At 47.3% G+C, this 25,866-nt stretch overlaps 6 protein-coding genes across 6 annotated transcripts, besides 3 other annotated features; 2 read left to right on the plus strand and 4 right to left on the minus strand.

Moving 5' to 3' along the window:
• Positions 1 to 429: 429 nt before the first annotated feature.
• Positions 430 to 457: a microsatellite.
• A 274-nt stretch (positions 458 to 731) lies between these two features.
• Positions 732 to 761: a microsatellite.
• Positions 762 to 2,009: 1,248 nt separating this feature from the next.
• On the minus strand, positions 2,010 to 2,611 carry TSTA_087060 (histone H3; the record flags this gene model as incomplete). The annotated part of the gene is made up of 3 exons (XM_002478391.1): positions 2,010 to 2,287; positions 2,343 to 2,450; positions 2,587 to 2,611. The coding sequence occupies 3 exons, from the start codon at positions 2,609 to 2,611 to the stop codon at positions 2,010 to 2,012; spliced, it is 411 nt and encodes a 136-aa protein (XP_002478436.1).
• A 661-nt stretch (positions 2,612 to 3,272) lies between these two features.
• TSTA_087070 (histone H4.1) lies at positions 3,273 to 3,942 on the plus strand. The gene is made up of 3 exons (XM_002478392.1): positions 3,273 to 3,383; positions 3,441 to 3,716; positions 3,779 to 3,942. Exons 1-3 carry the CDS (start codon positions 3,374 to 3,376, stop codon positions 3,802 to 3,804), a joined length of 312 nt encoding a protein of 103 aa, XP_002478437.1. The 5' UTR covers positions 3,273 to 3,373; the 3' UTR covers positions 3,805 to 3,942.
• Positions 3,943 to 5,528: 1,586 nt separating this feature from the next.
• On the minus strand, positions 5,529 to 7,601 carry TSTA_087080 (uncharacterized protein; the record flags this gene model as incomplete). The annotated part of the gene is made up of 5 exons (XM_002478393.1): positions 5,529 to 6,197; positions 6,247 to 6,894; positions 7,033 to 7,374; positions 7,444 to 7,527; positions 7,569 to 7,601. The coding sequence occupies 5 exons, from the start codon at positions 7,599 to 7,601 to the stop codon at positions 5,529 to 5,531; spliced, it is 1,776 nt and encodes a 591-aa protein (XP_002478438.1).
• Positions 7,602 to 8,293: 692 nt separating this feature from the next.
• Positions 8,294 to 8,314: a sequence feature (AT_rich).
• Positions 8,315 to 12,351: 4,037 nt separating this feature from the next.
• On the plus strand, positions 12,352 to 14,556 carry TSTA_087090 (C2H2 transcription factor (Rpn4), putative; the record flags this gene model as incomplete). The annotated part of the gene is made up of 1 exon (XM_002478394.1): positions 12,352 to 14,556. One exon carries the CDS (start codon positions 12,352 to 12,354, stop codon positions 14,554 to 14,556), a length of 2,205 nt encoding a protein of 734 aa, XP_002478439.1.
• Positions 14,557 to 16,375: 1,819 nt separating this feature from the next.
• Positions 16,376 to 21,157, minus strand: TSTA_087100 (pentafunctional polypeptide (AroM), putative; the record flags this gene model as incomplete). Its single annotated transcript, XM_002478395.1, has 2 exons — positions 16,376 to 16,405; positions 16,454 to 21,157. 2 exons carry the CDS (start codon positions 21,155 to 21,157, stop codon positions 16,376 to 16,378), a joined length of 4,734 nt encoding a protein of 1,577 aa, XP_002478440.1.
• Positions 21,158 to 22,045: 888 nt separating this feature from the next.
• TSTA_087110 (5'->3' exoribonculease Dhp1) lies at positions 22,046 to 25,457 on the minus strand (the record flags this gene model as incomplete). The annotated part of the gene is made up of 6 exons (XM_002478396.1): positions 22,046 to 22,646; positions 22,701 to 24,508; positions 24,563 to 24,688; positions 24,740 to 24,839; positions 24,900 to 25,086; positions 25,151 to 25,457. 6 exons carry the CDS (start codon positions 25,455 to 25,457, stop codon positions 22,046 to 22,048), a joined length of 3,129 nt encoding a protein of 1,042 aa, XP_002478441.1.
• Positions 25,458 to 25,866: the final 409 nt, after the last annotated feature.

Below are 25,866 nucleotides of genomic sequence, written 5' to 3' on the forward strand. Positions count from 1 at the left end.
CTAGGCAGTCACCACGAATAATTATATACAACCAAATGTATGATGATATCACTACTAATCGCGATATATGACGGGTAAGTGTCGTCTAATTGAGTTGCAATGATTCTACCAACAAAAACTAACAGACCTAAAGGGGGCATGCCATGTACTTAAATCACATTTTCGCCACAGATCAGGAGCCCTTTTATTTCCCCATTTCCACCCTTAATATTCTGCACAATATGGAGCCACCGCAATCATAAAATGCGTTGCTTCGTACGAGATTTTAGTCCATTTCCAATCTCTGGCCTGTGGAAACCAGACGAATTATGCTGTTTCTGGGAAACCGGCCGTGGCGGTCACTCCACTTTGTAGTTTTCTCGGCTAAGAAGAATCCGGCGAGTTATGCACGATTCACGATGGAACGCTGATTCATCGGACTGTTGGTTTTGGCTGACTAGCTGGCTGACTGGCTGGCAGTCTAGCACCTTTGTCTTGGATAAAGTGAATAGATTGTACTCCGTAGACGAGTCAACAATCGTCTTGTAGCATGAAGAGCCGAAGGGATTCGTAAGCACCAGCCAATCACACGGAGTCCACGGAGTCCCGTGAGCACACTAAACTATTTCTGGATGAGAGGCCGCGAAAACACGTGCCGACTTCCGGTTAGCAAATCATGACATCAACCTTACGCACGTAACTGGCTGGGCCTGTGGATGACTGAATTTTGAGGCAGCAACATCTGTCAGATCGATCTGATCTGATCTGATATCTGATCTGATACTTCAGATTCTGGGATCTTCGAGATGAATCCTATAATCGTGGCATTTTTGCAGATCAGCGTCTACCTAATGCAAGTAAGACAACTGGGAAAACTTGTCTCCTGACTCACCAGGTATTCTCACCGTATTCACTGTGTCGTATGTTGTTCGGAGCACCATCAGTTCAGATTGGCAATCGCGATGCTATCTCTGTTGCGCAGGTGGACTCTGCAACCTGGTGTGTATCGAGTATTCACCTTTCAGTTGCATCGTCTTCAGTGTTCACAGTGTCCTCGAGAGATCTGTTTTCTACCTAGGTATCTCTTGGGTCTGGGCTCCTGAGATCGTGGCGCAAATATATATCGCTGGACCCAGATCCATCCCCCACGCGTCGCCGAATCTTCGCCAGCCTCCAGTCCAACCACGGCAACGCATACTCTTTCTAAAGGCATGAAAAGCAAAAATCAAAATCAGTTGAACGATTCGATCACTGCCATACTACGAATGCGCCTCGCGCACAATAATCAAGTCGAATAGGGGACAGAGTACAGTATCTACACCGACAATTCGGTTAATGAACCCCGGTCACCGCCACCCACCTACCCCTTACACAGATATAGATGACGAGGGCCTTTGGCTCTTTGATACTCCGAGATAACAACGTCTAGAAATCGATTCGTGTGGGCATGATGTACTGTTCGATCGTCATCGGCCGTCACCAGACAGGCTTCGGACGGTCGACATCAGCACTACCGAACTCACATAGAAACTATTCGGAGACATGGATGATCGGTCGGATAGTATATACACCGCAGCTCTACACATACAAGGTACGGTCATATCGTAGAGGGTCGTATACCATCGCGTCAACGCGACCGCGTAGACTACTCGAATAGAAACATACTGAACACGCGTTCATTACTGGCTGAGCTACCTAAGATCATAGCAAGGAAAGAGTATCGACATGCTTGTAGACATCAAGTCTATTGTCATCAGATTGGTCTCGATAATATACATTCGATGGACTGGACCTTTGGTGTGGTTCGGCCACTGCCTTCTGACCATTGCTATTTCAGCTGAAAGAAAAACAAAATGGAATACCCAGTTAACCCGTTAAAGCAAAACAAAAACCCGTCATTTCTCGCCAGTAGTCATGATAAAATGAACAAGAGTAATAAAAGAAAAAGCAAAGCCCCCGTGATCGCCAACCCAATTAACCGCAAGTCGTGTGGTAGACCGACTCATCGTGTCAAAGAACAAGAAAGGAATTTATGAGCGCTCGCCACGGAGACGACGGGCAAGCTGGATGTCCTTGGACTGGATGGTGACACGCTTGGCATGGATAGCGCAAAGGTTGGTGTCTTCGAAAAGGGAGACAAGGTAAGCCTCAACGGACTCCTGAAGAGCGCCGATGGCAGAAGATTGGAAGCGGAGGTCGGACTTGAAATCCTGAGCAATTTCACGAACAAGACGCTGGAAAGGCAGCTTGCGAATGAGGAGCTCGGTGGATTTCTGGTAGCGACGAATTTCACGAAGAGCGACGGTACCTGAGAGTTGTTAGAATGAGTTGGGTCAAGTAAAAGTGTAAGACGCGCGACATACCAGGCTTGTAACGGTGAGGCTTCTTGACACCTCCAGTGGAGGGGGCAGCCTTACGAGCGGCCTTGGAAGCAAGCTGCTTACGAGGGGCCTTGCCACCGGTGGATTTACCTAGTGAGAAGTGTTAGTGAGATGTAAGGTTGAGTGAGAAAGTCATCGCGTCACGGTCGGCATCGCCAAAGACGCGTGACCAGCGACAACAAGACAGCGAGATGAAAGGGAAAGTGAGGTGTAAAAATTGACTTACGAGCTGTCTGCTTCGTACGAGCCATTGTGTATGTGTTTTATTTGATGAATGAGATAAATTTGTTGATGAAAAGTGATGGTGTTGTGGATGGATAGTAATCGAGTGGATGGATGGATGAGAGAGTTGTAAGAAGGAAGAGAAAGTGGGCGGGGGAAAAGTATTTGTAGTGGGCGAGGGGCGGGTGGGTGATCTGGGCGACTGCCTTGTGGGCGGTCGCAAATTTGGATCAGAAAAGCTGGGCGGGAAAGCTGCCTGCGATAAGCGTGATTCTGACACGCAATTTTGTTAGGGAAATCAGAAATGCTTGACGGGCGCTAGTCACGGGAGCGTACGTAAGCGAGTCTGATCCGCCAACCCACCAATCAGAATGCAGGATCACAGAATGCAAATACCAGTTTGATCCCAACCACAACCGGTATTTCTGAATCGAATCAAATTGTCAGTCGATTATTAGCTGGATCAGAATGCGGATTCCACCGGCCAAAATTACTGATCCGCGCTGCCGTGGCTGGCAATGGCAAGATCAGTGTGCCAGCGTGAGATCAGTGAGAACCGCTCCAGATCAACCTGATTGGCCAGATCACCCACTAGCGCGTGATCCCAGGCACCTTCCCGCGTACGGCTCTTTCAATAGAAATATCTCCCACCGCGTTCTCTCTTCCTCCTTCTTTCTCCTCTCCATCTCCAGTCTCCATCTTCAAGTCTTACTTATCCAACTCGCTCATCAACGCGTTACGCATCCAATACTTCTTACCTGTCTATCTCATCACTCAATACATCTATCAGAATGACTGGACGTGAGTACCTCAGACTCTTCCACTAACATCTTCAGTTCATCGCTGACTTCTCTACAGGTGGCAAAGGTGGAAAGGGTCTCGGCAAGGGTGGTGCCAAGCGTCACCGAAAGATCTTGCGTGACAACATCCAGGGTATTACCAAGCCCGCTATCCGTCGTCTCGCTCGCCGTGGTGGTGTTAAGCGTATCTCCGCCATGATTTACGAGGAGACTCGTGGTGTCCTGAAGACCTTCCTCGAAGGCGTTATTCGCGATGCTGTCACATACACTGAACACGCCAAGCGCAAGACTGTCACATCCCTCGATGTTGTTTATGCTCTCAAGCGACAGGGCCGTAAGTCTACTTCTCTTTTTACACGTGTTTTTCGACGCGTTCTAACGTGTTGTTCTTCTCAGGCACCCTTTATGGTTTCGGTGGCTAGACGATTTTTTCTTCCTTGTTTTGACACCGCCTTGCCTATGCGGTCGACGCGTGTGTTCGCCGCTGTGGTGACGCGTTATTCTGGGTTGGGTTTCGGTATGACACGGTCGTCAGGGTGTTCTCTGAATAGCTTTTTGTTTCTGTTTCTTCACGTCTTTATGGGTCTGGGATTTGCATTTTCTTTTTACTACTACTTTTAAATTATACCTCGTCTACACTGGTCGACTTGTGACCTACGGGTCTCAATATCTTTGTATCATAGCGGCCGTTTATCTTAGGTGGACTGGAGTTGCGACTGCTCGGTCATCGCACATGAAATGAATGAACTTGAAAGGCTCTTGCTCTTGAACTTCGTAGTCGTGCTTTCGTGCGGTCGGATTCACTCTTTGTGGTTATTGGCGTGTCGCTGTAGTTGTTGATGTTTGGAACCTATGTATACTTGGTCCCCGTTTGGTTGCTGTTGCGAGCGGCAATGCATACCCTATGATCCTGACAGGCCTCTCCCATCTGTACGTATCTCAAGGTATGCCTGCGGTACTACGTAGTTACTTATGCTCTCAATTGAGCATCAGTCTGCCTAGTGAAACTATTGTAGGCAATTCGTATGCTGGGCTGTTGCCGTTGATATTTCGCGGTCGGATGATGCTGGTATATGTTGAAAATATCCACGATTTCGTATATATTTGGGTTTAATTCTTGCTCGGGACCTGTTCAGTCGTAGTCTACGCATCGATTTCGTGTGTATTGTGTGGTATTTTGGTATAGTTTGGGTCGGTTGTTGGCGTTGTAATGTCATGTCGTAGAGTAAATGCGTTGGTGGTGTATATAAATATATATATATCACTTTCACGGTTGAAAACCCACCTCAATCAACCAGACAGCAATAGCGCGCGACTCAGAATGGTGCTGGAAATGTAAAAACTGCCCGGCACACAGAGAATACTACCACGAATATGCCTACACCATTAGAAAGTACACGAATAGACATGGGCGACCATGGTCCTCAATATAAATTTTGAATCTACAATACTTCTACGCGGATACATACAAATCGCATCGGTCGGGGAAAACACTCAACGATAACACCACACAACAACGCCTTATCATACTGGGAGTTGCGTGTATCCATATTTAAAACTGCACATAAAACCCGAATGTGATTTTATTTCAAGATACAGCACGTACTCGTCGGCATATCACAGCATATAGGTAAGCTGTCGCCGCCGAATATTACTGCCTCAGGCAGAAACGGAAATCAAAGATTCCGTCTTGGCGTTCCGGGCAGCCTCGTGGGACTGGTCTCTCCTATTATTCAAAGCTCTATCAATGCTATTTTTGAATTACAGCCCATGTATGGTTGGACTTGCAGAATGAGTGCTCCCTGCTATCAGTCCTGCATAGCATGGTATCGCTACTCATCACCAGCTCACTAGACTCGTTAGTGCGATATCATGGCGCCGTTACGAGTGGACATCTCTCAACGAGACAGTAACTACATTTGGATGTGCAGATAGGAGAATGGCATCGCATTAAGTTCTCGGTCAGCCATTCGTCTCGGATATGCACACGGTAGGATCGATACTCCAAGGGAAACTCTCGTACGAATCAAGATTCGCACCGACATATATACGACTGATGAAAAATATACCGAGAGCATGGGCAGCGCCGACACCAGCTTTTTGTCGAGCACAACTCCAGCCTTGACTTATGAGATACGGCAGACCATCAACGCACGACGCGTTTTGCAACACGTCTCCGTTCGTCTAGATCCAGAGCCGGTATATCAGGAATCTTGCTTTCCTCTCGCTCTCTATCCATCTCCTGCATATCCTGCTGTCGCATCTTTATAATTTCCTTCATACTTTCCACCTTCTTATAAAATTCAGGCGCCTTTTTCTTCTCGTGAATGTCCATCAACGGTGGATCGGCAGTGATATCTGTCAAGCGCTTGGCTTGTATTCGATCCCATTTTCCGGCGTTCTTGGTGACGTTAGCATGTATTTCATCACCCCAAAAGGAGATTCTAACCTTGTCCTTCAGTTTTTCTAGCATAGATTCGACATCAACCGTGGGCCCCAGGGGAAAGACGAATGGGTCAGAATTGTCTTCACTGTCGGAGACTTTCTTCTCCAACTCTTTTCCATCTGGACCATCTTCAGTGCCGACGATATCTACAGATTGCTTCGTGCCGGTTTTATCTGTCATCACCGTTGATTCGTCGATAGAACCAGAATCACGACGACATCCATCTTTTATCAACTCATCGAACCAGTCGGATGGCGGTCGCAGAGTGAAGTTTACTGTATATACTGGTTTTAAGAATTTTCCCTTGACCTCGTTGCCGCTGAGGACGAGAAGACGGTGCACGCGTCCGTACCGACGTTTCACTCTGACCTGTATGGCTGTAAGTAGCGAACATTGCGTAGGGAGGAAATTTCTGTACCTGTGCGGAGAATTTGAATGTAAAATGATGCTGCAACGCCTGAAGCAGATGATCATATGACTTGGTCTCCGGGGTCGCTTCCGGCTTGGACCTTGTTTGCTGTTCATGAATCTGCATCTCGGGGTTTGGCAACCCTTGTTCGGTACGTGTTTCAAGGTTCGTTGTATCGCTGAATGGGAAACCGACCAATTGAAGCTTGCGTTTGACTACAACATGTCGAGTAACGGTATGCTTCAAGTCTGGCGTAAGCTTTCTCGTGTCTTCGTGAGTACCCGCCCAGAACCACTGATACCTAGGTAATTCCTCCGCTGATGCAAGAGATTGGGTTTTCTGGTGTTCCTTCGTACTTTTCGCCTTGCTTGACTCTTGTCCTATGCCCAATTGAGCTGTCGACTCGATAGAGACGGAGGTGTACTCACCATTAACAACGCGATGCGCACTTACATACCAAGTATTCACCGAATACTGCACACTCAATCCACTCGAGCGTGTCAACCCTATCGACACACTGGCCGAAGGCGACTGAGACAGCGAAAGACTAGCTTGCGGGTTGATCTGCGTATTCGTTGATCTCGTCACAACAAGCGAACTCGACGGATCAGATTCCGGTTTCATGAGAAGATCTTCCTTCGACGAGCTGCTGAGATACTGCAGACATATATCGTGGAAGAACAATTCATGACCATCACTATATACGGTCAGTTCCTCCACGAAAGAACTCGGGGAATAACGTCACCCTTTATTTGACTCATAACCAAGTATAGTCGTCTCAACATTAAATCTTACAGCAATAAACAAATCACCCCGTAAATTCTCAACCGTAATAACAGGACTCAACACAGAAAAAGACACATACGGTCCTCCCTTTCTCTGCCTTGGGCCTAGAAAAATCTGATCCTCAAGATCAACCAACAGCGCCGCTCGTAACCCGAACAGATCGTCATCCGTATCGCTGTCATCGTCGTCACTCCGTTCATAATCATCAGTCAATTCATCCAATACCTTTCGGCCAATACTGTGTAGACGCTCTTTACGTTCCATGAGTCGTCGACTATGCTCAAAGAGTGCATCTTGGAGATCTTGGCTGATGTATTGTTTGATTATTAGGTAATCTCTGTCGCTGTCGTCCTGTTATCGTCCGCGTGTGAGAGACAGCCACTTGACATAGACACTTCGGTTGCTGGAGGGATAACGTACCCATGTCCAGGGTAAATTGAATTCTTTCAAGGTCTTTGGAAGGAGATATTTTTGGTTGACCTGATTTGCATGTTTAGATCGTACCTGTGTTTACGATTTGGAGATGTAGACCTCAGGTAGCTTACCTTGATATACGTCGGTACATTTTCTGGATTCATTTTCTTTGAGAAAGTGTACGATGAGTGTTACTTTCTATGAAATTATATTGCACAATGGATGATCATCTAGTAAACATTGTTGATTATACGTAGCTGCTGTACAAAGTGGCCTTTTCAGCCTCAGACTCTAGCCTCGTTGGTGGTTAGTGTAGTTGTTGGTGCCTAAGTGCCTGACGCATAACTACACTGGAAGTCCCGTATCATTCTGACTACTACTGATGTCCTTATGTATGCAACATTATCGAGTATCACGCATCAAGAATGTATATTCATGTATTCTTATCATCTCATAGATTGTACTAACAATAGTAACCATCAATAGAATAAACAATCCTTCCAGAAGAAAAAAGTGGACCCTAGACCCATCCGGGAAGTGTTGAAAAAAAGAAACTGAGAGAATCTGCCGAACTTTCCGAGAAGATGTGACCCCCACCAAGCCACCTTTTTCCCTTTTGCCAGTGGATTTTTATCCCTTGTTGATGGCACAGCCCCCGGATGTCCACTGTTGTTATCGATAAGATATCTAAAAAAAATATCCTGGGTGGGATTGTAACATCTGTAGTTTAAGCTCAATTGTCTTAGATAACCCCAGCGAGGGAGTGGAAAGAATGAGTCATATTGAATAGATGGAGTGCGACAGTAACACTCAACAAACAAAAAGCCACTTCATCTGAAAATCGTTGAATTGAAAGAAAAATTTTTTTTTTTTTTTTCATCTAGATTTAGTAGCTGCAGGCAGGTCTGTGTACCGGAATCTTAAGGTTATCAACTTATCAGAGGGCCGAACACTCGGATGATCCCGGTATCAACGCCGGTATCTACTCCGTGCTCCGTATGCCATGCGGTTAACTTTGCGACTACCGGACGAACTCATGTCTTGTACGACATGAGTACGGTGATTAGAAAGACAGATATAGGGTGACGATTTCCCGAGGTCGGTGTTTTTATGATTATGCGATACTCCGAGTAATCGATATATATCAGCCTCGGGAAATTCATTTACTACAGGCATTCATTATCAATTTGTCATTTTGCCGGTGGATAGGTGTTATTAGCCTTAATTATCAATCAATTAAGATTCACGTAAAGAGTGCGTCTACGTGTACATACAGGGAAAGAGAATATCCGAAGATCGGTGAAAAGCATCTAAAAACGGTAGGTTTCAGCGCGATCAACGTTGTTACCAATGCCAATACAACGACTCATGCAACTGAAACCTCTCGCCTTGTCTAAAAGATACAGTCTCAGCTTGGAATGGCATCCCTGATCGATATCCAACACTAGCATATTGCAGTAGTGGGAATGTTTTCATGCAGGAGTTGAGTCAAAATCTCAGACATAAATGATAACAACGCTGAGGATGAAAAATTTTTTTCAAGCATTAGGTTGAGGCTTAAAGACGAGGCTTATGCGGTTCCTAATCAAATAAGAGAAATACGGAGTACTCCGTTCCTACATACATAGTACACTACCGAATTAGGACTTACTACTCCGTCTCGGCCGGCATCCACAATTAGAAAGTTTCCAGAATACCTGGCTGTGTGGGAAAAATTTTCTCTGGTGTTTTTAGCGTCCGAAAACGTACATTAGCGTAGATCATGGAGAGTGGTTGAGTTTCTGGAGGTGTGGTTCCGCGGAGGCCCGTGTGCTTGTTTTCTGTATTACTGCGCCGTGTACTGATACGTAATGAACTGTGTTTATTCCGTTGGACGCCCATGTTCGTCGGAAAATTTCTGCGCGAGGGTAGATTTTTTACGTTTCTTTTTTCTGTTGGTGGGATTGTTGAGATTATAGATCTATGCTAAGTTTTTCCAGATAATGTACTTGGAAGAGACTGTGGCTTGTGCTATACGGCGTCCGGTCTTTATAAGCGTATATCCGCTATCCATCCCTGTTCGAACTGCGTAGTACATCAGATCGCCGACGCGGATATAGCTGTTGTGACCGGTAATCAAGATTTGGAGCGAGATCGCGGAGATAGTTGTATGGATATTCAACTGATATCCCCGGTCTTGAAAACAGGATAGGACTGTCAGCTATGGGAGACGGAGTCGGCTGTACATGTTCAGACGGTGTTTACAGTTCAGATGATTTGGAGTTGGTATTATAGCCGATCTAGAATCTGGAATAGTTTAAGGGGTAGGTAGGACTAGCATACGAGTGTACATTGTATACAAGCTAATAATCTAGATGCCGGTATATGCATCGGCCCTTTGGTAGTAAGGTCTTACGGCCGTCACTCCGCTCCGTAAACGGCGTACGTTTGTGTCGAGCAGTAGTCGACTCCCTGCATATCAGTTATGCTTCTCGCATAAACAATAACGCTAATAATCATCGAGAATTTCTAAATTTTCATACATGGATCAATCTAGATTCAGCGTGCGTTGGTTGTCTTGCAGGTTCTGAATCTTCAAGTCTTGGGGTCGTTCTGGACCTGGCATGGACGGGGTCTAGACCTGGGACTGAGGGCCGCGTCCAGACCATCGGCTAAGGGTCCATTGCGCGAACCATTTTTAGTAGTAGTATTTGCATTCTATGAGAAACATCGATATTGAGGAAAATTTTCCAGTTGCATAGATGAGTACACTTGTCGTCGCAGCTACTGTAGAGTGATCGGTTCGCTTCTACATTTCTCGGCTGTAACAGGCAGGACGCGGAATAAGTGTATCAATACCTAAGGCACGTTTGTACCGATGCCGCAACCCCATACTCGATCTGGAGAATAGTACTACCATATACGGACACAGGCCTCAGCTCATGCCATTGTAGGACCGGCTTGCCGGTAGGCATCCGGTCCGAGGAATAGCCTTACAATGTCCGGTGAACAAATACACCGTAGGGATTTGGACTGCATCTCGTGACTGTATACATGTGTTGGGCTTGGTTTTTAAGCTACATTCCAATCCAGTTCCAGCTGAGAAACTCGGTTCGATGGCAACCCAACCCTTGGCAATATTCCAAAGATCTGGGAAATTGAGAATTAGGGTAAAATCAGCCGAGTTGTGTCCGAGCTGATAGGTACTACCCCGCAAAAGCCAGATGTCTTTTCTTTTTTTTTTTCTTTTCTTTCTCCACGGACCATGAACTAAACTACTCGGCTCGCTTGAGCCAATCATATTGTCGGGATGACCTAGACGAAAAAAGTCCACCTTTTGTGTCCGCTGCCCGTGTGACCTCCAATTTGATACAAGCTTGAAATACATTTGTCAGAACGTAGATATTGAATTAACAGTAGTTCCATGATCAAGCACTGACTGAGAAACTGAAAAACGGGTTAGCGATCGAGTCAGCTGACCACCGTCACGCGCTCTCGGCCAGCCTCGGCATTTCGGCGTATGAGTAAGAAGACAGCTCTGAGGACTACATGATCAATCTCGCTTAATTCCGAAGTATTGCACAGACTTCATGTCTGAGTCACACCACTATATACCTGCCTAAATCGATTCGTACAATGAGTACAGTCTCTGAATCATCTTAGCATCGAATCAAGGCGGCGATATCCGTACCATAGTCAGCTGATAGTATGTTTGATTTGCGTACGTATTATTGAGTACTGCAGAGTTAGTTACTGTACTGCCTAAGACCCAGAGAGGTTGAAGAGGTCTAATGCAGATAAAATGGAGAACAACGTGGGAAAACTTTGTTGCCTTGTCAGTGCATCAGCCGCGAATCAAATTGCTCGAATGAGACGAAAAATTTTTAACGTTGATGCTGGTCGCTCGAAAGGGTCGATGGGGTTCAGATCTGGTGCCGATCAGTAGTCGTGGCCCGATTGTGGCTGAGTTCGGATGGGTGATAGGCTCCCGTGCTCCTGGGACTGCAAACCTCAAACCTCAAACCTCGAGCCACATTCCATGCATGTGAAGGCCGGGGGGGGACTTGCTCAACAGAATTTGCCGAAGAAAATTTTCGTTACTGGAGCCGATTGTCCAGTCAGAAAGCCCCAGATGGATGCTTACCAATCACGGACATGCCAGTTGCCCAACTGTGGCTGATGCCGTCGTGGGTGACGTTGATTGGTGGATGAAAGCGGAAATATGTTTCAGAGCCGGAGCATGACTCAAGGCCAATCAGATCAGAGCGTCACTTCTCGTACTTTCTGTAACAGTCTTTACGTTGGCGGTAACGATACCGCGTCAATACAACGGACGGCTGTGACCGACGGAGGAAGATCGAGTGGAGCCTGCCTTAGCTTTAGCTGCATCAGTCAATACTAGGGTCTGTCATTCGTTCTCTAAATAGCTAAACGTCATCGGTACTATGTGGTTGCTATTCTCAGCAAGTCTAAACCATGACAGAGTTTTCTTTATAATAATGCAGTCGAGGCCGGCCCCGGTAGTAGGTAACAAATAATTCATCCAACTACCATACACAATTACTCATCATCCGATTTATCTCCTATTCAGCCGGAAATATCTTCTTATTCTTGACTCATATTGTCTAGAACCACTCCCGACTTATCCCTCCATCGGAAAGCTTCCACCCATTTCGATGGCTTACTAGTAACCACTGCATCAACTCGTGATCTGAATACAGTTAATTCCGCGTCGACAGTGCACGGCCACAATAAGTCGTCCAGCCAAAGAAACCGACTGCAGCAGATTCGTAACCGCGGATCGTCTCTACCGACAGGAAAACCTTCCCACCAGTGCGACTATATATTCAGCTTCCCCCCCCCCGAGTGGCAAGCCTCTTCCGCCCTAAAGAACTCCCTCTGCGTCCCCACATCTGGTCTTTCCGTACCCGAACTATGCTCCTCTACCCACGTAATAAGGACCTCATCACTTACTCTCAGTGGCCTTATCCCAACGACAACACCATCCTACAAGACCACCAGCTTCCTCCTAATAACCTCTACGACCATCAACAACAACTACAGTCTCCCTTCCACTCGCCTCGACTACAATTCGTACCTTCCTCGTCTGCCTGTCCGTCTCCTACCTTCTCCTCGTCCTCGCCGGCCTTCTCGTCGGCTCACTCTCCAGCCACGAACTTCTCTGGAGACTTCCCCGTCTTTGACGGCACCTGGTCCGAAGCACCGTCCATGAGTGCCGTCTCATCCTACAATCCAGCGTTTCATATCCCGGCAGCAGTACCGTCGCCGTATCCCAACGCTCAATACCCATACTCTTCTCAGTTCATGGCACAGTCTCCCATGTTGGCGCAGTCTGGTATCTCACCCAACGCCCACGGTAGCTGGGACACAGAGGCCAACGTTCAGCTGCTCAGCCCAGCCCACGCGCAGAAAGGTCTTGCGGGCTTCCACGGCGCCCACAAGCGAGCAGCCTCAGGTTCTTCCGGCAAGACGGGATCGAAATCGCCACAGGCCACGACAGCGTTTACCGGCCAGTATCAGAACCCGAAAAAGTCGCTGCCTACTCCTGTGCAGACACCCACTCAGAACTCGTTTTTGGCTCCTGCCTTTCAGAACTACGACCCTTCTACGCATAATGGCGACACTGCCGCTGCGGAACAGGCAATGAGGCAAGCAGTCATGGAGCAGCATAGCCACAATAATAATAACGGAAACAACAGCAACAGTCATCCGGCGACAACCGAGGATGATACCTCCTTCCATTACTCCTTAGCGCCCTCGGTCTCGAGTCTGAGTCACCACAATTCGCCGGTGACTCCGCAAACTACATATGACGAATTCGATGATGGATCGAAGGCGGTTGTCCATGGTGAGGACCGATCTCCTGACTTTGACCGGTGGATGGGTGAATACTTACAGTTCGATACGAATCCAGACTTTAATAATAATAACCAAACCACGATGCCTATGGGCGTGCCGAAATTGAATCGCACCATCTCTGATATCTATCAGGATGAGCTTTACAATACTACAGTCGTTCCAACGACGTCATCCTCGTCATCACAGCAGATGCGCAAAGCCAACTCGAACAACATGGTGAATGCGCCGTACCGAAATCTGTTTGCTGATCGTCTCAACGCTGCCAACCAAGGCCATCTGTCAGCTCGCTCTCAATCACCGGCCGGCAACTCGATCAACCGGGAGCGATCGCCGTTCCGTCAGGGGTCTCCTCTTGCTGCGGATTTCAGACAGCAACAGCAGGCTCGACTCCAGATTTCTGGTTTGGGGTCTGCTTTGCAGTTGCCTGGTACCCAACAGGACGAGCAGGGACAGATCAAGACTATCTCTCCCAAGGATGCTCTACTGGAGTATAATGAGGGCCCTGATGAGCTTGCTCATGGATTGCCAGCTCTGTTCCCTACGACGAACGACATGTCTCTTAGCGGTAGCAATATGACCTCGCGCCGACAGAGTGCCACCAGTGTTTTCCAGCCTACGTTAGCCTACAATTCCATGGAGACGTTTCCGACTCAATACGCTACTCAAGCTGCTGGCCTCCAACAGCCATTGAACAATTTTATGCAGCCGCAGCTTCAACCACAAGATCTGCGTCATGCCAACAACAGTCTACTCCAGCAGCAGACGCCAGGATTCCCTGCGTCGCTGCCTACGATGGAGTCTACGAATAGCGACGGTGTTATGGAAACTTCGGTTAAGCGGCCCAACGACACCTCGTCGGACTCGGGCACATACACATGTACGTACCACGGGTGTACATTACGGTTTGAGACACCGGCGAAGCTTCAAAAGCACAAGCGCGAAGCTCACCGGCAGACAATGGCTGGCGGGAATGGTGATAGCAATTCATCATTGGCTCTACGGAATTCTCAAGCTGGGCCCCACAAGTGCGAGCGAATCAACCCATCTACGGGCAAACCATGCAACTCTATATTCTCACGGCCGTATGATTTGACCCGACATGAGGACACGATCCACAATGCGCGCAAGCAGAAAGTGCGATGTCATCTGTGCACGGAGGAGAAGACCTTTTCGCGCAACGATGCACTTACGCGACATATGCGAGTCGTGCATCCTGAAGTGGATTGGCCGGGGAAGCAACGGCGCAAGGGGCGTGATTGAGCCTTATCCTTCAGGCAGATAATCATGACGGAGGGGGCCAAAGCCCTCCACTGACGTCATTGCGATGACGCTTTACCGCATCGGGGTTCAGTTCCATTTGTTGCAGTTTCGGATCGGCAGGCCGATTACCTAAGCACGGATAGTGGCCTTAATACCTTAAAAGCCGTTGACGTCATCGGCTACGACTCCCTTTTTTTACTTCATCATTTCACCGGTTGACCCCATCTTTTCGTCTTCATAATTACTAGACGTCATGTCATGACCAGATTCTGTTATTTACAGCGTGTTTTTGTTTCGTCTTTCTTAGCATTATCGGAATATCGGATGGGTGGGATGAGTGTATTATGACTGACCTGACGTTATGTACATGTTACGACTATTGCTTATTGCTTATTGATTATTGCATTGGATGGTGTGTTTTTATATGATATGACTTGGGAAATTTCGGTACATACGGATCAAAAAAAGGTGGTGTGTTTTTGCTGCTTGTTTGATTTGTACAAAGATTTGTATTATATGAGATGACCTTATTGACTTATAGATAGAACAAGACTGTACTTTTACCTACATATTTTCTACGTCTTAAGTGTAGCGAGTGTAGATCTATTTTCTCCTTCCTTTTTCGGTAATAGTAGAGCTTGATAGAGTCGATATGACTGGGATAGATGCATAAGTATGTGCATGTCTTACACAACTATTATATCTGCATGTCGATGATAGACTACCGAGCTCATACAGATAAGGTAGGGAGGGTATACTCGACAGCGGTTCCACCTTTTGGCATGGAGCATGTTATGAAAAGACAGGGGTAGATCGGTGTTATTCAATTAAGATTGTGGCTTTGTTATACTGGACTAGGGTTTCACTTCTATTTTTAATCGCATTCATGAAGAGTCTTGTTGATTGGACTGATATCAATCTGCACAGCCTACTGATTTGTCGATATCCTTCATATTCATTCATCAATAATATGAAGGTATGGAGATGAGAAGAAGATAAAAATGTGGAACCCAAATGATCGGCGAACGATAGTGGTCCCGTTCCGGAATCCACCTTCTTCTCCACTCTTCGAGATGGCTCCTTATCGTATGACTTGTACATATCTATAAAGAAAGAGAGTTTGTGGAGTGGTGTGATTAGAGAAGATGATCGAAAAGAATCGAATATTGTCCATATCATATTCATATGTCAATAGGGCTATAATATTGAAGAGTTTTCTTCTCGTGGATATTCGATTGGCCAATGGATATACTCATGCAAAAGCGGAAAGACTAAATCAGCCACAATCCGCATTCGACACCTTCTTAGGTTACACTCTATTGCCGAATGATTGGTGGATTATCATTAATCGATGCCTTTCTGCCTGATTCTGTATACAGTTGGGGCGTTATCATTTGCGGGAGGTATTGTATTGAATACGATGGATACGCTTGGATTGGTCATCATGTTGTTCAACTACGTACTTCCGCGTTTATCCGCGTGAAGATTGTCGGACATAATGCTCGAGTACGTACATCTGGCCGGAACCGGGAGGATCGGATTGGGGAGATTATGTTGATATACGCTGAGTAATTGATTTGCCTATTTGGTGAAAGTGAATAATAGAAGAGAGGGGATCCAGAGACCGGTGGATAAGACACGTAGATAGTGGCTGTGTGATATCAGGTTGAGGGTTGAGACAGATGTTGAGCGTTGAGTTAGGCAGATGGATTTTTTTAAGATTTATGCCGATATGCAATTACGATACGTATATGGTAGAAAAGTTGTGCAATGATATTCTATCGTAATGTGATAAGCTTCTAATATTGACAGCAAGGAATTACTTCTCGTTCGTACCGAGGACAGCATTCTATCAAACGTTAGTAGTCAATAAATCATCAGATCAGCAGAAACTTACTCGCGCAACCTCGTAAACCGGCGTAATTCCCGTCCAGTACTCAAACTGATACACTCCCTGTCCAACAAGAGCCTCCAAACCCGGGATGGTTTTCCATCCAGCATCAGACGCCAAACGCATCAATGGAGTCACGGATGGTTTGTACGCCATCTCTAGTAACACGCTGCTTGCTCCATCAGCCGAAGGATCTTGGCCGCTGCGCTTGAAGATTGTGCAGAGGATTTCTCGCATATTCGGCTCAATGGGTTGGTCACCGGGTACAGTACCCACTGCAACACGGGGAATGGTCTCGATATCATCCGCGTTTTCGAGGACGCGAATATCGAAGCCCGTGGGGAAAGTGGATGCCATATTTTGGATCTTCTCTGGTGAGCGGCCCAGTACATAGACAGTTGAGAAGCCCATATGGTGGAGAGCATAGATTGCGGCGCGGGCTGTGCCTCCGCCACCGATAACCAAAGCACTGGATTTGCCTTCGTTGCTATGTGCGCCGGCTTCGCGGAGACAGCGCACAATTCCGGACCAGTCGGTGTTGCGGCCAATGAGGCGAGTGGTGCCGTCCTTGCCTTCGACTGGGATGATGGTGTTGACTGCGCCGATGATCTCAGCCTCGTTCAACACCTCATCGATCAGCGGGATGATGTCTAGCTTGAGTGGGATTGTGACCGATGCACCGCCAAAGTCCGGTGAGCGGATGAATTCCTTCACGTCTTGTGTCTGGTCGGTTTCGAGTCTGGTATATACATGCGGCAATCCATTCTGCTCAAAGAGTGTGTTGTGCATTGCAGGCGAACGAGAGGCCAAGATGGGTTTTCCGAAAATCGCAAACTTTTTAGCTGGAATCTCGCCCATGATCGATAATCCCTTTCGAATCTCCGCTGCTGATAATTGTCCAGGAGCGGCTTTGAAGGGAAGAGCGGGATGAGAGACCGGAGTCAAAAACCCGTTGAGCATGCGGCTGAGTTGACCCTTGTCGCCCATATTGATTGCAATGACGGGTACATCGTGAGCTTGTTCAGCCCAGTCTTTGAATTCCTTTAGCGCGGTGTTGTCTTTGAGGGATTCTGCTACTCCGACGAGTTTGATGATATCTCCGTACTGTAGAGCCTTGTTGTAGTATTGGATCCAAGAACCGTTGGCCCAGTTCAATTTGCCCTGGGGATCATGATGGGATGCAATAATCTTAGCATGAGCCTTTGATTCGGTCACTTTGCGTAGCAACTCTTCAGGGAATGTGATTTCGAGATCGATAAATTCACAGCCACTGCGAATAGCAAGTGTAATCAACTCCAATGCAGCATCGTGGGCGTCGTCAGGAAATTTCCCTCCCTGGCTGACTGTGCGAACCGTAAAGACAATCGGCAGCGCAACCTTACTGCGGTAGAAAGAGATCTGCTCAGCCACATATTCAGCTGAAGGAATAGCGCTATCCGACGATGGGTCTTTGAGTAAATCGACGCGCAATTCGACAGCATCTGAACCGGAGGCAACGGTGCGTAGCAAATCACCAGTATCTCGTAGATCAGGCAGAGTCAGAGACACAAAGAAAGAAAGACGTTTCTTTCTAATGGCTGCCAAGTAATCGATCTTGCCAGACACGACTTGAATAAACCGTCCAAAGTCTTCAACGGCAAGGGCAAGCTCCGGTGCACTGCTATGCCTACTGTAGTACTGCACGTTGCTGCATTCGTGGTACCATGGCTTCCGTCGCAACCACACACTCATCATGTCTTCGATATAAGCGGGTCGGGTCTTGTCAACATTCAAGAATTCCATGACCCGTTTTATATCTCTCATGACTAATAGAACATTACCCTTGTTCTTGTGGTAATCAGTAAGGATCTTTCTCGCCTCCCCAATTTCGACGATACCACCACCACAAGCGAGAACATGACCTGTTGGCCGCTCAGCTAAAACACGCTTGAACAGTGCAAGTTCCGCATCGCGGAATCCCTGCCAGCCACGTTCCTTGATGATCTCCGGAATGCTTTTACCCTCGGTCTGCTCTAATTCAACATCAAGATCGATGAATTTCCTATTGAGTACCTTCGCAGCCCAGCGGCCCGTTGTCGTCTTCCCTGCTCCACGCATACCGATGATAATGACGGATGCATTTGACCGATCGGCTGGTGCATGATGCGTGGTAACACTCTCATCAAGCTCCTTGCCTTCGAGCCGAACTCCAAATTTCTGTTTGAGAGCATCCCAATATGTTGGCCATGTTTTACCTACACATTCCTTTTCGAGAATGAGTGTGGGCATAGGGGCCACCAGAGCCAAGATGCTGAAGCTGAATGCAACGCGGTGATCGTCGTAGCAAAAGACGCCCCCAGCGGGGTGTCGCAGAGTAGATCGATCAATACCATCAATCTCGAGTCCATCAGGGTGTTCGCGACACACAACACCAAATTTTGCTAATTCAACCCTCATAGCCTCGATACGGTTGCATTCCTTGACTCGCTGATTGGCAATACCGTAGATCCTGGTTGTGTGGTTTGATCCTTCGCCCTGCGCAATCGCGGCCAAAACAGAGGCACCCAAGAAAGCATCGGTCATCGGTTCCATATCGACGTTTGGTAGCGGGCGTAACACGCCATCTGCTGGACCCGTGACTGTGGTGGAAGTAGCAGTCTGCTCAACTTTGCAACCCATTGGTCTCAAAACGTCTACCGCAAAGCGAGCATCGCCTTGTAAACTAGCCGAGCCAATGTTGGGGACTGTGCAGGTTGTGCCAGTGACTGCAGCGATTGCCAGCGGGTAGGTTGCAGAACTGGCATCACTTTCAATAACGTATTCTGCAGGGTTGGTATATGATCCTTGTGGAATGTGGTAGGTCCATTCTTCGGTGGTCGATTGTTGAACATCAATTCCAAACGATCGCATCATAGCGGTGGTCATCTCAATGTATGACAGGGAAATCGGTCTGCCTCCAACCAGTTTCAGAACCACCGGCTCCTTGGCATACGGTGCGCACATCAAGAGCGATGATACGTATTGAGAAGAGACCTTGGCAGCAAGATTGATACGACCGCCTTTGAATCCGCCTGATGCAGCAATCTTCAATGGCAGACTGCCTGCCTTTTCCAGATATTCAATTTCAGCACCATTTACAGTGAGTGCATCGACCAAATCCCCGATAGGCCTCTGCTTCATACGATTGTTTCCAGTAAGGATATTGAAATCAACAGATCCTTTACCGGAGAGCGTTGCAACTGATGTCAAAAATCTCGAGGCTGTACCGGCATTACCCAAGTATAACTCTGTTGGGCTTGCCTGCATTTTGCCACCATTGCCGTTCACAACCAGCACCTCTCCTTCCTCTTCCCAGGCAAATGTCGCGGCTCCAAGATGTTCTAGAGCGTTGAGCATAACCTCTGTGTCGTCCGAGTGCAGAAGGTTCTTGATTCGGACTGTTCCCGATCCGAGAGCTGCAAGAACAAGGGCTCTATTGGAGATACTCTTCGAGCCGGGAGGTGCACATACAACGTTGAGTGACTTGGGAACACCAGGGATCACTTCAATGCTGGGTGCCAGAACAGCCCTGATATCCTCGTTCGAAACGACACTAGCCTTTGGCTCGTAGGTTTGGCCAATAGCTGATAGCAAAACGACCTTCTTCTTGGGACCATCGTTCTTCTTATCCAAGGCCATGTTCGCCATCAACTGGTCCAAAGGGCAATGTTTTCCGGCGGTATGTTTCCTCACACGCTGATCCTTCAAAGACGTGGGCAGACCGTACTTGGAAAGACATTTGATCATTCGAGAAACCGCGACTGGCTTAAGGATGCCGAGGTATCTCGCGAGTTCCAACTCTTTGACCATACCAATAGCAACACATTCACCGTGGAGGACCTGAGGGGACAAGATTGCCTCAATCGCATGACCAATTGAGTGACCCAGGTTGAGGAGATTGCGCAAGCCACCTTCACGCTCGTCCGCAGTCACAACATACGCCTTGTGGCGTGCCGACGCTACAATATGATCCTTCAACTCTTGTCGCACTGCATCAAATCGTCCCTTTCTGGCCTTGCTACGAGCAGCATTCAAGATTGCATCAGCATGTCGTTCCAAAGCCGCAAATTCCTTCTCATCGGAGATTGCTGCGGTTTTGATGACTTCGGCCATGCCGTTGATGAATTCTCTTTCTGGAAGGGTGTCGATGAAGTCAATGTCAATGTAGATTCGTTGAGGTTGCCAGATAGCTCCAATCAAATTCTTGCCCAAGGGAGTATCAATGGCAGTCTTTCCTCCGATAGAAGAGTCAACCATCGCCAACAGCGTCGTAGGGACCTGGACGAATCTGATACCCCGCATGTAGGTCGAGGCGACAAAACCGAGTAGATCGCCAATGACACCACCACCCAGAGCAATAATAACTGTATCCCGACCACATGTCTGCTGAAGCATCCAATCCTCAATATCGGCCTTTCCTTGGCGAGACTTAGAGTTTTCGCCGGGAGGGATTTCTTTGGTAAGGAGACGAGGAGGCGGTGACAACGCTGCGGCGGCTTCGTTGAAGATTTTTGAGAACTTTTCAAGATATATCGAGCCGAGATTGGTATCGGTCACTAGGACATAGGTGGTTGAGGAGAGATTGGTTAGCAGGTCTTGGACAATGTATGTTCCCCAGATGCTATAGTCCGCAACAATGCTCTCCCGCCCCAAGATCGAGATCTTTGTGGGATCCGCCATTTTCATAGACATCTCCGTGATATGACGAGCTCGGTAGGTACAAATGGATGAGTAACGGAGGGCTTCAATTCATTGCGGAGATTTTTGTAGGTGTAAGTCAATTTGATTTCGGGATCACTTCTCGGGGAGAAGTGGTGATAATCTACCACCTTGTCGAAATCGTAATTGCAGGCAGGTGTAGCGCTGACTTCGCGTATTCGTCTTATCTAGCCACAAACCGAAATACGAGGTCAATCCTTGGTCTGAGTTGAGAAAATGTTAACTGCATGAGTCACCGAGAAAGAGGTTCACGGTGTTCACCTCACACCAAACGGGTTTAGCGGCCTTTCAATGGGGGCCGTCCCGGCCGTAGTTGCATATCACTCTGATCCATTAGAGTGATGGTTGATTACCCTACTTATTCCATGATGTTATTAGAATATTCTTATCTTAAGCTATTTACTATACTCTAGGAAAAACTAGAAGAGAAATCTACTTGTTCCTGATCTTGTTGTGGATCAAGTCGTGAGCTTCATGGCTAAAATACAGAGCAAAAAGATGACTCCGATATCGCCCGCCTATCGACAGACCAACTAGGTGCCCTAACATCGGCATTGGACAGAGCCTCTTGGGGCCAAATGGATGTACTAATGCACCATCGGGGAAATGTATAGCCGCATACAATAATATTGGTAATGTAGGTAAACTATAGAAATCATACAAAGACCTTTGAGAAACATGTTTGCTGAGTCCAGCTCAATTTGGGTATCATACAGATGTTCTAGCTCTTAAGCTGAATGCACAGGTATTCCCCTTCATCGAGATATAATCGGTGTAATCCATACATTTCCGTAGAATCGTAGATCATGGTTGTAACACTGCCCCACACGGGTATACGCTTTACCGTGCTTAGAAATACGATTAGTATCGATCATAGCCATCGCCGCGTCTGAAGTTGTAGCCGCCACGACCCTGGGACTGGTACCCTCCTTGGTTGCTGTTGTAGCCCCTCGGGTCTCCACGATTGCTGCCACCACCTCGCGGTCCATTATAGTATCCCTGTTGATTATAGTCTGCCGGAGGAGCAGAGTAACCATATTGATCGTAACCACGTTGGTAGCTGTTATCTTGGCCGTAGTAACCAGAGTTATTGTAGCCCCGAGACGAGTTCTGATAACCATAGCTGCCACCGCGTGGAGGAGGTGGAGGGCCACGAGAGTAGCCGGCACCGCCGACAGGAGGAACCCATCCGCCTTGAGGCGGTGGGACAAAGGATGGATCCAGATGTGCTGCAAATGGGTTTGCTCGTTCGTTCATACCCGGTCTTGGAGGATTGTACTGATTTCCGCCTCTGCCGCCACCATTGTTGCCTCGGTAGCCTCCTCGCCCGCCGCCGTTGTATCGAGATTTAGCCTTGACAGCAGATATATCTGATTGATCTAGGGTCGGAGGCGGGAATCGCACGCCTCGAAGGAGCATCGATTTGTGTAGATGAGTCGACTTTGGAATCTCGTAATTGACCCTAATTAAATGTTAGCATCGAGTGAGTCGGGGAGCAAAATAGAGCATAACGTACATCATAGATCTGTTTTCATCTAGAGAGGGCATGTCAACATCATAGGGAGGGTTAAGAGAGCTGTGAGGGATATGGTTGTCGTCACGTTCCACTTTTCCAGCCAGTCCTTCGCTGACACGCATGTTCAGCTTAAACTTCGGTACAACTTGCTTCTTGGAGTAGAAGTTCATTGCAAGTTCTTGATACAGAGGGTGTTGGTCAGAAAGCAGGAGAACGTCGCTTCCAACAGTGTTCCGGGCGTGCTCATCTGCACTCAATAATGGGTATTTCTTTTCCATCGCAGCGAGTAGTCGAACCTCGTCAATGAATGGAAGCAAAACAACTCCTTGCCATGCAAACTTTTTGCCGTTGAGATCAACTGGGAAATCTTCTGGGTAAAAGTCGATGATCTCGCTATTGGGATCCGACATTAGGTCATGGAAGATTTCAGGTATAGCATGATTCGACGAAGCTGGTAATACACCCATCAGTTGCTCAAAAGGCTTGAACGGTTTGCCCTTCACAAAGTTCGGCTTCATATCACCGATATCGACAAAGTCTGAAGCAAATGGTGCGTAGTGATACGGATAGTACCAGGTCCAGGAAGGACATCCTTGCATATAGTAAAGAAGGACCCATTGTAGACCTTCAGCATATGATCTTGCAACCTGATGACGGAATTCCACATTACTGGGATCAACGTGAAATTTCTGTTCGTAGTATCTCTCGGTATACCCGGGCTCCCATAGTCGTACTGTATCAGGAGGCATTTCATCTGTGGGTTTTGACTGCCCAGCTGGGACTGGCGAGTCCCTGCCGGGGGTACCATTATCCGCATCGGCCAGATCTTCTACCTTTCTCTTACCTAAGACAGACGGCGATATTCCCTGTGACTCGTCTTGAGCCGTGTCCTCTCCACTTGGGCCATCGCTGTTTGCAGACTCAGCCTCATCATTTACTGCTAGTTTACCTTTCAGCAACTGGCTTTTCAAAGCAGCGGCAGCACTCTTGTTCGCCTCATTGGCTTTGTAAATAGCAGAGCGATTGACAACCATGCTGTGTGTCAACTGCCTTGTCTCCTTATCCAAGTGTCCTCGGCTGGGGGTAATCAATGTCACCTCTGTCGACGCGATGAAGCCTTCACCTGACTTTCGAGCTTTGGATGGTGGAGCAGCAATAGTGGGCTCTCCAGCTGTATAGTCTGGTGAGCTCCTTCGACGTTTCTGAGATCTCTCAGCATTGCGCGCTTTCTCTTCTTCTTTCCTACGCTGTTCATTGGCAGCTTTCCTTTCCTCTGCCTGTCTTCTCCGCCTGAAAATTGCTTCCTCCTGCTTGCCCAACCCAGTTAGGATGAGTTGTGCATGCTTGAAATTAACAATACCATCCTTCGTCACATAGTCGTCCATAAGAGGAATATTTTCTCTCCAGATAGAAATCAACAAGTCAATGGCATTTTCTTTGATATCCAAAGACGGGAGATGAGGCAAGAAATCGTTGCCGACGAAAAAACACATAAAGACCCAATCATCGAGAGCTCGTTCCAAATCGAAGGGAAATCGCTGCTGGGGTACTTGAAGCTCGATAGCAAGATACTCTCTAAGCACGGAGACGTTTAGCCAAATGAAAGGTTTCAGAACTGCAGCTTTCTGCTTTTCATCAAATTCGCCATTCTTCTCTTTTGCCTGGCCTCGACATTCTTCAGCTTTATGACCAGTTTGTCCACAAAGACGACATGTTCTGGGCTTCGACTCCTGGAAAAACACGTCTTCCCGCAAGACTCGGAAGTGAGGTTCGTGGGTCGCAAGACCAAGCATAATCAAATCGGCATCCTAAAAAAAGATTAGTATATAACCTGGATTAAAAGAACCTTTTCTGGTACTAACCAATCCATACAGGACGTGACGAGTGTTTGGATCGTGACTGGGATCCTGGCGCTGCGATCGAATGAAATTCATAACCTTGTGTTCGCCCTCTCCGGGAACTGTAGCGTCACTGATGATGATTTTCAACTGGAATGCATTAGCTTGAGGTTAGCAATCATATAGAACTTGAAAACGTACCTTTTCCCATGCGGGGTCGGTATTCAGTTTATAGGAGATCCAGTAGCGTAAAGACGCGGAGAGAATATCCATGAATGGAGTGCCGGGTGTAATCACGTTGCTGAAAAAAATAAAACACATTAGCACTGCCATAGTTTTCAAGTATCATGTCATGGCTTACCTATCCCATGTTTTCTTGATGACCTGTTCTTCGAGATTGTTGTCCGGATCAATTCCCTTAGCAGCGTTTTGTCTGGCCAGTAGTTTCTGAAACTCCTCCTTCTTTTGATCGTTCTCTCTAGCCTCTTGCGCTGAGCGGAATCGTCGAGAGCGTTGCTGGTTCATCTTTGCACGGGGGGCGACGCCATCTATACAAAATATAGTAAGCATATAGCCTTAAAGTAACAAGGGTATGGAAAGGTCAAGTCTTACCAACAGCAATCATCAAAAGCTTCCTCGGACGAACCATATTCACGACTCGGTCGGTGTAGCGAAAGATCTCCAGCATCATTTCCTGTTCGTTTGCTGGAGGTGGTTTGCCCTCAGGATGTGTACATGGATGGACAATACCATTCATGTCCAAGTACAAGTTGTCCGTTTCCTCGCCATTAGGGTTCGGCTTCGTCGTATCGACGGGGATCACTTCGCCATTGACTTCATATGGTTGCTCCTCAATGACGGGAGAAATAATTTTGGGGTACTTGTTGGAGAGCCAACGAAAAAGAGCTGGAACACCCATGATGTCGTTATAACAGTAGGCACTGTTAGTAATCGCCCGGTTTGAAATCTTCAATGTCTGTAATCCATCTACAATGAAGAGTGAATGGCCGCTGATCACACGTCCCAAATTACCAACTGGAGTTTATTTTCCGCACGTCGAATAACCCAAGTCGAACATACACACAAAGAAGGAAAAATCAGATGCACAGAAAACAAAATTCAGCTTGAGCGCTGAACCTGCTGCGTATTAGGGACCGAAGTCGAGGTGCGATCGGAAATAATTATGCGCTGCCGGTTCCGGTGCAAAGTTTTTCCGCTTATCCATGCGAGCTAAATTTGGCTACTCTCAATCGGGGAAAGCTCAAACAAGCATTATTATGACCTGGCCTCTTAACTAAACAACAAATAATTGATATTGTCAACAGGAT

The sequence above is a fragment of the Talaromyces stipitatus genome, genomic scaffold (genome assembly GCF_000003125.1).
Source record: "Talaromyces stipitatus ATCC 10500 scf_1105507295527 genomic scaffold, whole genome shotgun sequence".
NCBI lineage: Eukaryota > Fungi > Ascomycota > Eurotiomycetes > Eurotiales > Trichocomaceae > Talaromyces > Talaromyces stipitatus.